Here is a 15,777-nt window from a genome sequence, read left to right on the forward strand (position 1 = left end):
TCAAGAAAGAAAAAAACCCTCTGAGATATTATTTCAAGCCAGTTTTTATAGGAGAAAAAAAAAACAATGATAATCGCACAGACACATGACATTTCTCGATTTGTTCTATTTTCTTTATACGACCACTTTTGTAAACAATATAGAGAGCTTAAATCTACGCCAAACTCGCGATAACTGGGCTAGAATGGTATAAGCAATAGGGCTTTGTCTTTTGTACAGAATAAAGAATAAGAGTAAAGCAGTGAAGAAATTCACAGCGGCATGTTTGCCGGCTGCCTGGATGAACAAAAAGCATTAATAATTTTCGAATTTTCTTAGTTTTTCGCTTTTGCCAGATGTTTTTGCTGTGAAATAAATACCTTGATCACCCAACGCCAGCTATCCCACACTTTAGCTTCTTCTTCTTCGTCTTCTTCGTCTTCAGATCCGCTGTCGTCAGTGGTAGAAGTAAAGTGATTGGATGTTGCTCGCATCATCTTTCGATGATCACGATTGATCAATTCTTGTCGTAACTCGTCGATGCGATCATTGAGTGCAATGACTTCCGATTGTAAGCTTTCCAGTGCGCGTTTCGTTGCAGGCCCAAGGGCGACCACCGATGTATATTGAGGATCTGCTAAGGATCGATTCTCCATAAACCGTTGTGGAGGAGGTCGCAAGTCCGTGCCTGAAGATAGTGAGCGTAGTCCACCTGCATTCATCGCCGCCACATTGGATGCTGTTGCAGTAACCGAAGAAGACGTACTCGATCCATGGATAGGAGATTGGAAAACAGAGCTGGTCAACTGAGCTGGTGGAGAGGTCGTCCTCGTCGCCATACCACTCGCTGCAGAGGACGGACGCGCTGATGCTGTGGAGGCGGCGTCGTCTTTATTGGATTGTGTGGGATACTGTGCCCAGGGATTGACTGTATCGTCAAAATTTTCGTCGAATAAAGATTCACGTGGTAGCACACGCCCCAGGCGCTGGGAAATCATGTGCAAACGTTTATCATGAGATGCTGCTGAAGGAGGACGTGGACTGACAGCTAAAGATCGTGAGGGTCGTCGTGCGGCGGAAAGAGAAGACTCCGCAGTGACAAGTGATGTTCGGCCAGATTGGGCTGATATAACGGAGGCAGCCCGTAAGGTAGGTTGCCCTTCGTGCCATGATTGTCGTTTGGCTCGTATCGACGGTGATCGCGGTGTTGCGGAACGAGGAGAGGCTAGTGACCGCATTGATCGGGAAGGAGGACGAGGTGGAGGATGGCTGTCAAGTGATCCGTATGCCTCATCTTTGTTCAGTGATGCAGGCGTCAATCGTCCTGCACTTTGCTGAATATCTCGCAAATACGCTTGTTCTTCCGCATCTGCTGAACCGATACTCGATTCTGCCAACTTTGAGCAACTAGCTTTTATCCACTAACATGCCGGATCATCTCCATGGGATTTCGTACCTTCATCTTGGACGCTGCCGGCATCGGTACTATTAGCGTCCTCATCATCGTCGCTATCATCATCATCACCCGATGGTCGCATTATCGCAAACACCTGTATAATTTGCTGGGCTTGAGCTTTACCGACGTTTCTCTTGTATGCCTAATATGGATTTCGCGTGCATGAATGAATGCGAATTCCAGCAGATATGTTTTTTTTTCTGGTAAGCATACCTCTGTAGCTGCTCTAAGTAAAGTCTCCACGTAACGATGCTTCGCTTCTAGCGTAGTCATGCCTTCCAACTTTTTCCAGGCGTCCCTACGATAGTCTCGTCAACCTACTGTTCCCAAGAGGATTGCAAAGCAATTGGACATTATACCATTTGGCTCGTCCAACCATATCGAATAGTCCGGGTCGTTGTGTAGTGATATCTCCATGGGATACTTGTTTATAAAAGGCATACAACTTTAATATGAATAAAGAATTTGCTTAACAAACGGTTTATCGGCTACCGAATTTTTTTCATCCCAGTATCCAAAGAATATTCACCTCCAGCTTTTGCTCTTTGGTAGGCTGAAAAGCAGATGACGCCGGAAGATGCTGAACCAGATGCAGTGCCTTGTTGTACCTTTGGTTTATATAACGTTTGCTGTAAGCAGAGGTAATCGTGGAATTAGTCATTAGTGTAAGGAAAGCGTAAACTGAAAAAGAACTGTAAGCTGTAGGAGAAAAAAAAAAGCACAAAAATATTTAAAAAATTACGAACGATGTTGAGAAAACTGAGGGCGGGTCTTCGTGACGTTGTACAACCCTTTTTCAGCCATCCTCATCGTTGACCTCTATTTCGTTTTTCGTTTACTCTGGTATAACAGTTCTGCTTTTCAATGGCCACATCCACTTCATCTCCTCGGTCCGATACTGTATCCAGACCCTACTCACCGCAACAGCAGCGACAGTCGAACGTTCCATCCCATCCACTCCAACAACAGCAACAGCTACCGTTACCCCAGAGACAAGCAATATCACAACAACAACAGGGCGACGACGACGGTCAAGCACCGCATGTCCTGTCCTTGAAAGTAATGCGACTGTCGCGTCCATTGCTAGCCACCAATAGCCCCATTTATTACGAGGCGGCCGAGAAACCCAACTCGTTGGTGGAAGGGCTTGAATCGCTGAACATCTCTGATCTTGCAGCTTCTCATCCTGTTCTTGCCACGGAGAACATTCAAATTCGCGATTTCGGACTGAGTGAAATGCTCCAACTGCCTTCGAATTTTGGAAATATATACCTGGGAGAGACGTTTAATACGTTTATAAGCATCAGTAACGAAAGCGATCAAGCCGTCCATCAAGTAGGCGTGAAAATCGAACTACAAACTTCCTCACAGCGATTCATGCTGTCCGACACGACGACCGTACCGCGCACCACGCTCGAACCTTATTCGACCCATGACGTGACTGTATCGCATGAAATCAAGGAATTAGGGGTTCATATTCTGGTGGGATCGGTGCATTACACTTCAGCTGATGGCAAAAAAAGGCATTTTCGCAAATTCTACAAATTTCAAGTATCGAACCCTCTCGCCGTAAAAACAAAGCTGAATAACATGGCGGACGGTCGAGTTTTTCTCGAGGCTCAACTGCAGAATGTCTCTGCTGGGCCGATGTACCTTGAACGCATGAAATTTGAATCATCCGAACATTTTACACATCAAGATCTCAACTTCAAAGTGCCTTCCGGCGATCCATCCAGTGATCAAAACGAAACTTCCGTCTTTCACACCCAGTTTATTCACCCGCAAGATGTACGTCAGTATCTGTATATGCTTATTCCTCGCGAATCAAGTAATAAACGCATTGCTCGAACCACCAATGCGCTGGGTAAACTGGATATCATGTGGCGATCGGCGATGGGCGATCTTGGCCGACTGCAGACGTCGCAACTTACACGTAAAGCTCCAATGCTGGAAGAGATTGAAGTGCAACCATTCTGGATCATGCCGGGCCCCGTGAAGGTTGTCTTGGAAACCCCTTTCAGGCTCGGCATACGAGTTCACAACCATTCGAATCAAAATATGAAACTTGTCTTATCAGCTGTGAAAACGAAAATGGGATCAGCTTTATTGAGCGGATTAAGTAGTCGACATTTGGGCGAAGTGGGTGCCAACCAATCCATAGAGACACAGCTAGATTTCTTCCCTTTAACGCCTGGATTGCAACGGGTAGGAGGCTTACGCGTCATGGATCTGCTAACGGGATATACGAAAGAAGTGGATCATTTATGCGACGCTTTTGTTTTAACCGAATAAAGCAATTACGGCATGGGTTATACATACATAACTACACACAAATTACACACACACGCATATTCTTACACATGGGTCTCATTTTCTTTCACTTTTTTTTTGGCTGGTTCACCACCACCCCATCAAACGATTGCCGTCTGTTGTATCGACATAACCAATCAGGTTTCTAAGACCTGATCATAATATTCACCGAGCTTTGAAACTCGGTAATCCCTCGCTAATAGGCATTATCGGGAAGTGATATAAAAGAAACAAGACAGGGTTTTAGCTGTAGGTTCCTTCTCTCTTGATCTTTTTTTTTTTACACATACACAAATGGCTACTCAAGTTCAACCTCAAACGGTGCAGCCGGTCGCTGACACCATCCAACAACAAGCGCCTATTTCGCGACCCGTCGATGCCACAATGCCTGGCGGAGTCGGAGCGCCTTTTGCCAGTTCCAGACTTCAAGCATCAAAGGAAGAATCACGCGTTGAAAAGTTAAAATGGTTCGAAATGGTACAAGCCATGAAGGAGGGCAAGATGCCCACGAATGCTCAAATCAACGAGTTCATCAGTCGCATGATTCAAAGCCCGACCATCGAAGCTCGAAAGAATAATATGAGTGCTGAAGGACAACAGTTGCTTGCCGATTTCCGTGCACTTTTGCAGACCATGCAGAATGCTTTGGCGACAAAGAACAAAGACGAGTTGTTCCAAAGTCTTGTCTACCACTTGAGAAACATCCAACCAGCATCGGTGAATAAAGGTAAATATTCCAACCCCGACCGTCGTTCCCCGTTGGGTTAAATCAAATGATAAAATTCATGCGAAAACTTACCGATGCAAATTAGAGCAATTGAAAAGCCTGTCAACTGGTACAGACACACAAGAGGTGAAACAAGAAGCCAAGTCTGGTAAGCGCAAAAGTTAATTGCCATTAGGAGAAAAAAAAACTAATCGATGCAATGTTTCTAGGCGGTCAAGCTATAATGAAAATTGCCCGATTGGTTGCCACCAATAGCAGTTTCCGTAACGTGGTCAATGAGCTTATTTCCATCGCTCAGGAAATCTTTGGTGAAGCTACCACCAAGGCCAGCGGTAGCCTGAAAGCCGCCGGTGAACAACTCAGTGCGAAAACCGAACAATACGGTGACCAAATGCAAGAACTGACACAACCCGAAAAGCAAGAAGAGGTGACGGAAAAAATGAAAGCCTCGGCTCAAGACACACAGGGAACGAAGGAACAAACCACGGAAGCAGCTCAACGCAAACGCCAGGAGCTTCAGCAGCAGCTTCAGCAAAAGGCTTCTGAACAAGCTGCCGCGGCCAAGGACTATGCTCGCCAAAAGTTCCCGCCAGAGAAGGTCAATGATCTGATCGAACGTCTCAAGGCTGCCTTGGGTGAAGTTCAGCAACATCCCGATTACCAAAGCGCCATCGACTCCGTTATCGGTTTGTTCAATTCCTGGTCCAATCGTGCTGGTGCTATTACTCAGCGCACGGCTGGCATGGCGACCGAGGCCGCTCAGCAAACCCGAGGAAATGAAGCGTGGAGCCAGGCTGAGTTGGAATTGAAGACCATTCTTGAAGACTGGGCTCAAGGACTTTCACTGGATCCCTTGATTCAGACTTTGAAGAACGTCTTGGACAACGTGAGAAATGATCAAAACTTGCGTACCTACAAGGACGATGTTGCTCGTTATCTGCAGCGACTCTTGAAGGAACCCAACTATGTCACTGATCCTGCTTCCACGGATGATGGCAAGGCCTTGATTGAAAGAGGACGTGAAGTGACTGAAGGCCGTTATCGTGGCGATTTCGATGCTTTAACCACTGAAGGTCGACGCTTCACGCAATCTATCGCTGAAGATCCCATGGCCAAAGAACTCAACGAACGCTTCACTCGTATTCACCAGGACTTGTGGTTCGATAAGTATGTAGACTACCTATTACTGACATCATGATTTGGCCTCCTCACTCTTTTCTTTTGACAGAGATGGACATCCTGCTTTCAAGCCTCAATTGCTGAACGATATGCGTATGACTTTATTGCCTGCGATCCTTGAGCAGATCAAGTTTGTTCCTATTCCTCGCATTGAATACAGTGATCCCCAGTTTGATGTTGTTATCGAGAATGTGATCTTGGCTGGTGATACTTTATTACCCAACATTCTTGAAATGAAGGTATGATGAAACATCAACGGGAAGATGGTTTTTACATACAGTCTTATATGATTTATTGCAGATGGAGAACTTTACTCGATTCAGCCCCAAGACTGAAGTTACAAATGTCGACAACCAGACGATTTTCGTCAAGATGCACGAAATCCACTCGACCGTTGAAGATGTAAGATCAAGCAGTCTAGCTGACTTCGTAAAATATAGATGATAGATGAGCTCACTTCATTCATGGTAGGTTGTCTTTTATTTCAAGCGAAAGACTGGCTTTCCCAAGGTTTCTGACCGTGGTGTGGCTTCTCTTTACGTAAGTTCTTCAAACATTGCATGTGTTAAAAACCCCATCATTTATTGATTCCTTTTTTTTTTTTGAAAAAAAATCAGACGGGTGGCAAAGGCGTCAGTCTTGCTCTGCAACTGACGAGCAATTCTTTGGATCCCCAACACACCATCAAAGTCAAACATTGCAAGTGCCATATTGACAATTTGAAGGTTCGAATCCATGACAGCAAGCACAAGTAAGCTTAAAAATAACAGGAAAGATTGGCATGGCAAGCACCTCCGATTTTGACATGAATTTGAAAAATAGCTTGTTGTACAAGGCTGCAACACCAATGGTGATGGGTATTGTGCGCCGTCAAATGGCTAAAGCTATTGAGGCCAAGATTGTGGAGTCTATCAATCAAGGCGATCAAAAGATCACTGCTCGTTTGTATCGCGAAAAGGAATTGGGCAACGTTCAGAGTCGCCGCGCACGCCCTGGTTTGTTCTCCACTGGCATTGCGATGATGAATGCTCAGTTGAGAAAACGAGCTCAAACTTCACGTGAAAAGAAGCGAACCTCCCGTGTCACTGCTTAAAATGAGTCAAAATCCAGTATCTTCTACCTTCTTCCTATTTCTTTAGTATTCTTGCATTGTCATCGTTATATTTTACCGAATAATAGTAATAAACACCTCTTTGTCTGTACTTGAATATACGCTTTTATAATATAATTCACATTCATCATTCATCGTGCCCATGATTGTTATTTGACAGTCGCTTAGATTGCTTTATTTCAAAGAGTTGCAACCCCCAAACCGGCCAATTCCTCAGGATTTTTAAATACCGCCTAAAGTTGAGGCTCAATAAGTTTTCCAGTGGAGGGGAGTGACGTAATCGCCTACGCGTCAACGGGTTGAATTTCGCAGTTTTGGCCCATTAGTGCTCTCGTTTATCCACGTTCATTTCAACCATGGCCACCAAATTCACTTTACCGCAAGGCGGTTTCTCCTTTGATAATTACGCTAGGTTCGATGCCTTTTTCCACACAAGATAAATCGGGCTACCTAACTGATGTTGGATACTTAGAAATAAGGCACTAGAGTGCAAGGGCGCCAAACCACCAAAAGCAACCAGCACAGGTACCACCATTGTCGGTGTCATCTTCAAGGTAATAAAAGAACCGATTCATGGTCGTCAGTGACGGTTCTCTTAGTATATATGTATAGGATGGCATTGTTCTTGGAGCCGATACTAGAGCTACTGAGGGACCTATTGTTGCCGACAAAAACTGTGAAAAGATCCATTACATCGCACCCAACATGTACGTATCTGGTCATGCTCAGCAACACTGAATCGATTTATTGGCACTAACTTTTTGATAATGAAAGTTATTGCTGTGGTGCCGGTACTGCTGCCGATACGGAATTCACGACCAATCTCATCAGCTCTCAGATTGAACTTCATAGCTTATCCACCGGTCGAAAGCCACGAGTAGTTACTGCCATGACCATGTTGAAACAGATGCTCTTTAAATATCAGGGACATATTGGTGCAGCTCTTGTTTTGGGCGGTTACGACGCAACCGGTCCTCATTTATACACAGTCTATCCTCACGGAAGTACCGATAAACTACCCTACGTCACCATGGGATCCGGTTCTTTGGCCGCCATGAGTGTATTCGAAAGCAGATGGGAACCTAACATGACAGTACGTAATGGGACAATTAGCAAGACGACATGAATATAATGCTGACAGTTCTGGCTTCCTTTTTTTTTTTAGCGTGAGGCAGCAATTGAACTTGTGAAGGATGCCATTGAAGCCGGTATTTTCAACGATCTTGGCTCTGGTTCGAATGTGGACGTTTGCGTGATCGAGAAGGAATCAACAGATTATTTGCGAAATTATGCACGACCCAACGAGCGTGGCATGAGAGAGCAAAGCTACACATATCCTCGTGGCACGACGGCTGTACTGAAAGAATCTATCAAGAACTTGGTATCCGTTACCGAAGGCGATGCTATGGATGTGTCCGTGTAAAGAAAAAAAAAAGTCGACTGGTGAATAAAGAAAACTGTATCCCACAAAAAAAAAACGGGCATCTGATGGGGAAGAAAAAAAAAATGCTAGGTTTTTCAATGTGTACAGCTCGGTGACACTCAAAAGGAACGTCGGTCGAGGCATATGCAAAAAAGGTGGTTGACCGGGGTGAAGATGAATCTTTGTGAACAACTGCTGTCATTACAAACTGCAATTGATATGAGGGAAGAAGGAGATGTTGCAATGCGATGCAACCTATGGTCTCAAATGGTAAAAATGGAAGGGCAATATTTTGGGGGTGTCATTAGTTATCGGATGATGTATTTACAGGTTCTTCATCTAAATCATAAGCATATGTTTTGATACGATAGATCAAGCTATGGACTTCATCTCTGCATTTTTCAATGCTGAGAGTTAAACTAGCCGTATTTTCAGACGATGCATTTACATTGGTGATAAGTGATTGCATTTCCGAACATATATGATTTGCGGCATCTTTCATTTCAGCACTTGACCGTTGTTGCACACTTTGCACTTTTTCGATCCATTGGTCCCTGCTGGCCCTTTCCCGCTGGATTCTCGATTCGGTCACGGAGAGGATATGCTGATGCTCGGCGAGAAGTATACCGAGTTGACGCCTCATGGTTGTCAAATCATGGTTCAAGTCCGCCATTTCTCGCTGGAATCGTGTACTCATGCTGTGTATCGCTTCGGCGAGAACGGTTTGTTGGCGTTGAATGTATTCTTTACGTTCGGCGGCTTTCCGGCAATCTAATTCTAACAGTTTTTGTTTATCCTGCAACTCCTTGAATTGCTTGCGTGAATGCACGGCCTCATCTTTCAGTTTCTTCATCTCGGCTTCCATCTCTAAGGACCGTTTTTTCGTTTTGTCCAAAAGTTGCTGTTTCGATTCCAGCAGTTGCATGAGCTCTTGTACATTGGTCCGACATTGCGTGTTGGACTCTGCATGTGCTTGAGCTTCCAATTCATACTGTTCCTTCGCCGTTCGTGCATTTTCGAGCTACAATGGGAAAAAAGAAGACTATAAGAAGACATGACTAGACAAGACGATGCCAAAAAAAAAAAAAAAAAAAAAAAAAAAAAAAAAAAAAAAAAACCCCAAAAAAAAAAGTCCATTGACCTGTGTCTTGGTTGTTATGAGATCTTGCTCAAGCTGATTCCAGGTTGACTGAAGTTCTTCAATAACGCGAGTGGATCGTGAGGAAGACAGAGTAGGTTGTGGTGATACCGAAGACTTCGGTGCAGTTAACATGATAAAGGCGTGAGAAACATGAAGGCAACAGCGAGTTGAACCTACTGTTTTTTTCAGAAAGGGAAATCGTTGCTCGGTCATTCTCCTCAATAGGGTCACATTTTCGTACTCCTCCAGCTGGCGCTCTGACACGATTGAGATGGGCTGATTGCCAAAACCGGATGATTGCCTTTGCAGGTCCCTTGGATCGATAAAAGGAAGGTACAATGACATAACCGAAGGGCACCGAAAATGAGTCTAGCCCCTTATCCTACCTACACTGTGATGCCCCTCTCCTTCCATGATTTCTCAGGTCAAACGTACGAATATATCTAGCGAGCCATAAGATCCACTTCTTTATTGGAAGATACTGTAGTATTTTGTGATTATTTTTCATTTTCAAATTATGACATATCACTATGCAATAACTTGTGCTATGACAACCCTAATCCTCATCGTCTCCATGGTAGCATAACATACGCGTTGCTATGTGACAAGTAACAATCGAACACGAAAGCTTGCAAAAAAAAAAAAAAAAAAAAAAAAATTAGTAGTGGAGATCAGTCTATAAGAGTTCAAAACGAAAAGTCTAAGATAGATCGAAATCTGGCAGCAGAATGAGTGACAAAGGATAGAGTCCTAACCAAGAGCATTGAGAAAAATATTCTACTTGGCCACTCACATAAGTTATTATTTCAGAAAATAGGCTTTACTTTCATCGTTGGTGCCACATTTCACGCAGATGCGTAGTGTTGTTGCTTAATTCTACTCTGCCGCTATATCATCCATACCTAGTCATACCACCCCTGTTCCTAATGACTAGCGTACAAGTTCTTTGGTTGCTCGGTACTCCCATAGTTTACAATGCCGCAAAGCATTAAAGATTAAGTTTTTTTATCGCAAAAAAGAAAAGGCTGAATTGAACGCATAGAAGTTTGGTCGTATGTAGGGTATATAAGCGATTGTTATTCCCTTCAAATGCTCTAATATAATGATAGCCTTCATCCTTGATGGGTGAAAATCTGGATATTTTCACTAGCCTTACTCCTCTTCTAAGATCCAGTTATTTTTATGTATATTTCACTTTGGCTTCTGCTATAAATCACCTTTCACGTTTGGTTTTTTTGGTTTAGATCTTTAACGAGCTGTATGCGCTAAAGCGGATAGATCAATAGTATGCCCTTATCGCTTCGTAATAAGATGATCGTATATATCTTTTTACTTCCTTGCTTCGCAATCTGATGTTGCTTCTAGGATTTGTGGCTGCCATTACGCTTTTAAGCTGTTCATTTCATCCGGTTATTTATCAACAACTTCCGCCTTTTTATGAACGTGTCTCCTTCAGGGCCCTTAATTTCTATCGTGGATCCACCCCGACTGCGGCTGTTGTGTCTTTTACTTTTCGTTTCGTCCCGTGAATTCTAAGTACTCGGTGATGACTATTCTCCTCACAGTTTTTCTTTTGACGGCATCTCTATTTTTATTTTATTTGTGGTTATCCCTCTGTAATCTTCTTCACGCCCTTAATTCGGCCAAGGAATACTTCAGATTCTGCTGAAAAATAAAACCCCATCTATCGTCGTAAAAGTAGCTTCTCTTTGTAAAAAATATAATAAAATATAGAAAAGCTCTGCCACTTCAGAAAGAGCAAAAAAAAGTACGGACGATGCCGAAAAAAAATGAAGGTTGCTCACTACAGGGGTCGAACCTGTGACCTTGGCGTTATTAGCACCACGCTCTAACCAACTGAGCTAAGCGAGCACCCTTTTTCCGCTCTTCATCACTTTTTTCTCGTTTTTATAGCGGGGAAACTTTTAGCCGGAATTACACCTGTTCCACCCACACTTAAATCCCTTCCATCCATCATACATCCTTTGCCATATCGTGCATCCACCCCCTACCGACCTATTTCTGAAGTTTGAAATCGTTACCATCGTTCTTCTCTGAGATATCTCCAATTCAAGAAAAGTGTATCAAAGAAACACAACGTTAATTTCAGCCAGTTCCATCGCCGAATCTCGTTTTCCGGCAACCGCTTCGAAACTCGCATCGCCTTCTGTGTCCGGACCGGACTCAAATTTTGAATTTCGCTCGCCGACGACGCATCTCCATCCGATGTCCACAACTTCCCCTGACCAATTTGCGGCCATGCAGGCCCAAATTAATTACCTGACTGCGCAAGTCACTACGCACCGTACTGAACTCGACCAGATCCGCCACCTACTCGAAGAAAATCAGCAACTCCGTAATGAAAATGCCCAGTTGAAAGCCCAACTTGCTGCCGCTACCGCTAGCGTTTCCACTTCCTACTCCAAGCCTACTGTATCCACTTCTGCCCCTAATACTGAGACTGCAACCCGCCCAACTTCAACCCCTTCTGCACCCATGGGTTCTGACGCCTCGCAGTGGGCTACAGTCACCAAAAAGTACCGTCCTGTCCGACCTAAACCTAAGCCCAAAACTCGGGCTTCAGATGCTCGCACCTTTCAGATTACCGACGGCCCAAGTGGCTTCCAGTACTTGTATATTCCTCGATCTCGCCGCCTTACCCGCCACGAAACCCGTACCCGTCTTCGCCGTCTGGGCGTTGATCCATACCGTGTGCTTGACATCACTTTCCCCGCTCGTTCTGTTGTCGGCCTCCTGATCCATGTGCAATACCGTGCGCTCGTAGAGGAGACCCTCGGTCAGCATAATATCCTGGTGATCCACGACTTTGATCCCTGTGACCCCATCCACATGGCTGATCCTGAAGTCAAGCAGATGTCCCTCGCAGATCAACAAGCGTTTGCTGAGTCTCTCCATTCTGCACGATGCGAAAAAGCAGTGCTCCGTCTTCCATATCACCTTGCCTCCCCCATTGCCCGCTCTTTCCTGGAAGCCAACATTTTCGATACTGATGATGTCTCTCGTCTTCTGAGTCGCTGTCGTGGTGCTCCTGTGCCCCCTACCAACACTGATACTACCGAGAAAGACGACACTGATCCTGATACTGATATGGCCGACGCCAAACATGAACGCGCACCTGCCAGCAATGGCAAGCTTTAAAAAAAAAAATGATTAATCAACACAACACATTCACTCCTTCTTCGTCAACCTCGCTTGCCACTCATCTCCTAACGCTCCCATCTCCAACCCCACCTGTTTCCACCACCCCCTTTCGCATCGGCTTATGGAATGCCAATGGTCTCCAAGCCTCCTTAGTCGATGACATCCTCCAACACTGCCAGTCCTTTTCTCTACTTTTTATCACCGAAACTTGGTTAATCTCTCCAGCTCGACTCCGTACTTCTTGGTCCCAGTACCATTTATATGGTAGCCCTGTTGCGGGTAATTTCCGTGGTTCCCATGGTATTTCTGCTCTTGTTTCCCCCAGCTTTCCTTTCCACATTCTGCAATTTCCCATACCGTCTCCACATGCCCTCGGGCTACAGATCGGTACCTCGTTACGCATTATTTGCCTGTATCTGCCGCCCTCTCTGTCCTCTGATGAAGTCCTTGCTACCTTGAACGCTATCCCACTGACCCAAGACACTATTATTTGTGGCGATTTAAATGCTCGCCTGGGCCCCCTCACTGGTGACCATCGTTCAAATACCCGCGGACCCCTTCTCCAAGACTGGGTGGAAGAACGCAACCTTCAAATCCTCAACATCTCTTTGGCATACGGCATTCCTACCTTCCTCAACTACCGGAACGACCAGCTCCATAGCAGCATCGTTGATTATTTCATTACAAATATGCCTCACCTTTCGTCTTCATCGCTCCACATCTATTCTGCTTTGCATCTTGGCTCCGATCACAAGCTGATGGCCTTATCCTTCCCGTACCGTGACCCCAATGCCTCGGTCAACACGATCCCTCCTTCTTCATCAAGTCGCCGTCTCTGGAACCTCTCGCGCTTGAACGAAACGGACGTACACAAGCTGTACATTGATACTTTTCGCTGCCTGTCGGCACCTCTCTCTACCCAACTCCGGGACCTTTCCCATGATCCGCCTCCTACCCGACCCCCGATTGACCAGCTGAACCACGATCTTAACGATCTTATCTATACTGCATTGGACAAATCGGTGTGCCGGCGTGCCCCTCGGCCTCCTTCCTGGAAATCGTTTTGGAATGCAGAGCTACAGGCTCTTGCTGACGAACGTGAACGTTGCTACCGTCGATGGCATCGAGCCATTGGGCTTGACAAAGTCCCCTGGTGGGATCGCCTCCAACATGCTGCTGCCCGTTTCCGATGTGCTGTGCGTTATGCTAAGCGTCAGGCTTGGCGTGCATTCTGTGATAAATTGGCCCGCGGCGATTTCTCTCGTGCAACTGCGACCGTCAAAAGTATCCGAAACCGCCGTAACCAACAGGTGCGATTTACACATCCCGATGGCCCTGCGGTTGGTGCCCAAGTCCTCCGCAACCATATGGCGAACGTCTACTCTGGCCAGCATCTGCCAATTGCCCGACCTCCTCCACTGTCTGCCACCAGCCAATCGCTTCCCTTCGACATCGCCTCTACCTCTCTCTCGCACACGTTTACCAAAGAGAACATTATTGCCACCTTGAAACGCCTATCACAACGAAAAGCCCCAGGTCCCGATGATTTACGTGCCGAAATGTTACTCCCGATCGCAGACTCTCTTGCCCCCTTGCTTGCCCACCTGTTTACCATCTGTACCCAATGGTCCTATACTCCCACAGTGTGGCGTCATGCTCAGGTAGTTCCTATCCACAAACAAGGTGCCCCCAACGACCCTGCCCACTTTCGTCCAATTTCTCTGACCTCGATTGTACGCAAACTTTTCGAGATGATTCTCTTACCAGCATTGGAAATCACAGCCCCATCCCTGGACGTCGCACAAGGCGGTTTTCGACATCAACGTAGTGCCCTGGATCAAGCCCTCTGCTTGCACGACTTGATGCGCGCCTACCGCGATCGTCACAACCACTACCCTGTTGTTGCTTTCTTGGACATCAAGGCCGCTTACGATACTGTTGACCGTCGAATTGTCTGGCAGACCCTCCTTGCCTCTTCCACGCCTCTTGTACTCGTCTCGCTTCTAGCGCACATGTTTGATGATGTCTCCGTCACAGTTCTTTTGCAAAACCATGCCTCCACGCCTTTCACCCCATCTACTGGTGTGCTACAAGGCTCCGTCCTCAGTCCATTTCTCTATTCTTTATATATTAACACTCTGCCTGCTCTTTTGCGCTCTGCCGCCTCTCTTTCGACCACCACAGTGCCCTCCATTTCACCATCGCGACCACCTCTCTATGATGCTTCTGCGCCCAACGGCTTGCCGTTTGGACCCATCCCATCTGACAGTGACCCCATTGCCTCACCGACTCCCATCAACTGCCTGTTGTATGCGGACGACATCGCCTTGGTTGGCTCGGCTCGCGAGGTACAACACATGCTCACTCTTGCTGAAACTCATGCTCATGTCCTGGGCTATAAATGGAGTCCGCCAAAATGTGCCATCCTGAATGCACCTGTACCCACTTCTCGTAGCTTTGTCCATCTCTCCCTGTATGGTGATATGCTCCCTGCAGTGGATGAATTTATATATCTTGGGAGTCCGTTCAACTCCAAAGGTCTCGCCACTTCTGCTTTGATCCGACATCGAGCACGCAGCACTTTTTTGGCCATGTCCCAGCTTAACGCTATGGGTCTCAATCGCAATGGCTTCCCACTTTTGTTTTCAGCACGAATCTACGCAACTTTCATCCGGCCCAAACTGGAATATGGGCTTGCTATCGCACACTTACTCCAAAAAGATTATAAAGAGCTTGCACGTGTCCAAGACCGATGCCTTCGAATGATAGTGGGCGGCCATAAGAGTGCTTCTACTCAAGTGCTGGTTCACATCTGCAACCTCCCGAGCATGTCATTCCGCGCTGATACCTTGGTCCTGAAATTCTGCCTGCGGATGAGCTACCTGCCCGATGATTGCCTCATGCCTCTTGTTTCTTCGTCTGTGCGTTTGTCACTGCTGTCACGCCTCCAAGAACGTCCAATTGTGGTCGATCATCCTGCTGAACAGATGTCTTCCTCACGCCTTACCACATGGCTACGCAATTATCGGCAACGTCACTTCACTGCTTTCCTGGCCAGTACCCAAAGAGTTCTAATTCGAGCCTGCCGCCCTACCCTGATAGTGGATCCAATACTCTACGTCCCTGCTTCGCGAGCTGATCGTAGCCGCTTAGTGCGATGGCGTATGGGCTGGCTACCGGGGAAACCTCGTCCTTGTCGCTGTGGCTTCAGTACTACCACCCGTTCCCATCTCATGGAGTGCCCTGTTGTCCCTTCCCAACTTTGGTTCTCCCTTCCATCCTGTGTTCC

At 46.1% G+C, this 15,777-nt stretch overlaps 6 protein-coding genes and 1 non-coding gene across 7 annotated transcripts; 4 read left to right on the forward strand and 3 right to left on the reverse strand.

Moving 5' to 3' along the window:
• Positions 1–12: 12 nt before the first annotated feature.
• On the reverse strand, positions 13–2,203 carry BYT42DRAFT_587887 (uncharacterized protein). The gene is made up of 6 exons (XM_051570213.1): positions 1,965–2,203; positions 1,795–1,858; positions 1,649–1,733; positions 1,436–1,577; positions 360–1,369; positions 13–276 (listed from the first exon to the last, which is right to left on the reverse strand). The coding sequence occupies exons 2-6, from the start codon at positions 1,812–1,814 to the stop codon at positions 115–117; spliced, it is 1,419 nt and encodes a 472-aa protein (XP_051418910.1). The 5' UTR covers positions 1,815–1,858; positions 1,965–2,203; the 3' UTR covers positions 13–114.
• On the forward strand, positions 2,204–3,773 carry BYT42DRAFT_587888 (uncharacterized protein). The gene has a single exon (XM_051570214.1). It carries the CDS (start codon positions 2,300–2,302, stop codon positions 3,725–3,727), a length of 1,428 nt encoding a protein of 475 aa, XP_051418911.1. The 5' UTR covers positions 2,204–2,299; the 3' UTR covers positions 3,728–3,773.
• Positions 3,774–4,129: 356 nt separating this feature from the next.
• On the forward strand, positions 4,130–6,744 carry BYT42DRAFT_504682 (uncharacterized protein; the record flags this gene model as incomplete). Its single annotated transcript, XM_051564986.1, has 8 exons — positions 4,130–4,472; positions 4,558–4,620; positions 4,682–5,639; positions 5,701–5,890; positions 5,952–6,053; positions 6,123–6,191; positions 6,269–6,402; positions 6,474–6,744. The coding sequence occupies 8 exons, from the start codon at positions 4,130–4,132 to the stop codon at positions 6,742–6,744; spliced, it is 2,130 nt and encodes a 709-aa protein (XP_051418912.1).
• Positions 6,745–6,980: 236 nt separating this feature from the next.
• BYT42DRAFT_587892 (proteasome subunit beta type-7) lies at positions 6,981–8,288 on the forward strand. Its single transcript, XM_051570215.1, has 5 exons — positions 6,981–7,174; positions 7,235–7,316; positions 7,375–7,469; positions 7,537–7,855; positions 7,928–8,288. Exons 1-5 carry the CDS (start codon positions 7,119–7,121, stop codon positions 8,183–8,185), a joined length of 810 nt encoding a protein of 269 aa, XP_051418913.1. The 5' UTR covers positions 6,981–7,118; the 3' UTR covers positions 8,186–8,288.
• A 201-nt stretch (positions 8,289–8,489) lies between these two features.
• On the reverse strand, positions 8,490–9,458 carry BYT42DRAFT_549854 (uncharacterized protein; the record flags this gene model as incomplete). The annotated part of the gene is made up of 2 exons (XM_051566098.1): positions 8,490–9,206; positions 9,327–9,458. The coding sequence occupies 2 exons, from the start codon at positions 9,456–9,458 to the stop codon at positions 8,490–8,492; spliced, it is 849 nt and encodes a 282-aa protein (XP_051418914.1).
• Positions 9,459–11,124: 1,666 nt separating this feature from the next.
• On the reverse strand, positions 11,125–11,198 carry BYT42DRAFT_t146. Its single transcript has one exon. It is a non-coding gene; the product is annotated as a tRNA-Ile (tRNA).
• Positions 11,199–11,552: 354 nt separating this feature from the next.
• On the forward strand, positions 11,553–12,485 carry BYT42DRAFT_549855 (uncharacterized protein; the record flags this gene model as incomplete). The annotated part of the gene is made up of 1 exon (XM_051566099.1): positions 11,553–12,485. One exon carries the CDS (start codon positions 11,553–11,555, stop codon positions 12,483–12,485), a length of 933 nt encoding a protein of 310 aa, XP_051418915.1.
• Positions 12,486–15,777: the final 3,292 nt, after the last annotated feature.

Source organism: Radiomyces spectabilis (assembly GCF_025331425.1).
Source record: "Radiomyces spectabilis strain NRRL 2753 chromosome Unknown BYT42scaffold_16, whole genome shotgun sequence".
NCBI lineage: Eukaryota > Fungi > Mucoromycota > Mucoromycetes > Mucorales > Radiomycetaceae > Radiomyces > Radiomyces spectabilis.

What these genes read in the sequence shown, in the direction of transcription:
- BYT42DRAFT_587887 (XM_051570213.1), bottom strand. Translation starts at nt 1,814, where the DNA reads ATGGTTGGACGAGCCAAATG. An exon ending in ATGGTTGGACGAGCCAAATG is followed by an intron (nt 1,734 to 1,794) that starts GTATAATGTCCA and finishes AGACTATCGTAG; the next exon opens with GGACGCCTGGAAAAAGTTGG. An exon ending in GCTGGCGTTGGGTGATCAAG is followed by an intron (nt 277 to 359) that starts GTATTTATTTCA and finishes TTGTTCATCCAG; the next exon opens with GCAGCCGGCAAACATGCCGC.
- BYT42DRAFT_587888 (XM_051570214.1), top strand. Translation starts at nt 2,300, where the DNA reads ATGGCCACATCCACTTCATCTCCTCGGTCCGATACTGTATCCAGACCC.
- BYT42DRAFT_587892 (XM_051570215.1), top strand. Translation starts at nt 7,119, where the DNA reads ATGGCCACCAAATTCACTTTACCGCAAGGCGGTTTCTCCTTTGATAAT. An exon ending in TTGTCGGTGTCATCTTCAAG is followed by an intron (nt 7,317 to 7,374) that starts GTAATAAAAGAA and finishes ATATATGTATAG; the next exon opens with GATGGCATTGTTCTTGGAGC. An exon ending in GATGGGAACCTAACATGACA is followed by an intron (nt 7,856 to 7,927) that starts GTACGTAATGGG and finishes TTTTTTTTTTAG; the next exon opens with CGTGAGGCAGCAATTGAACT.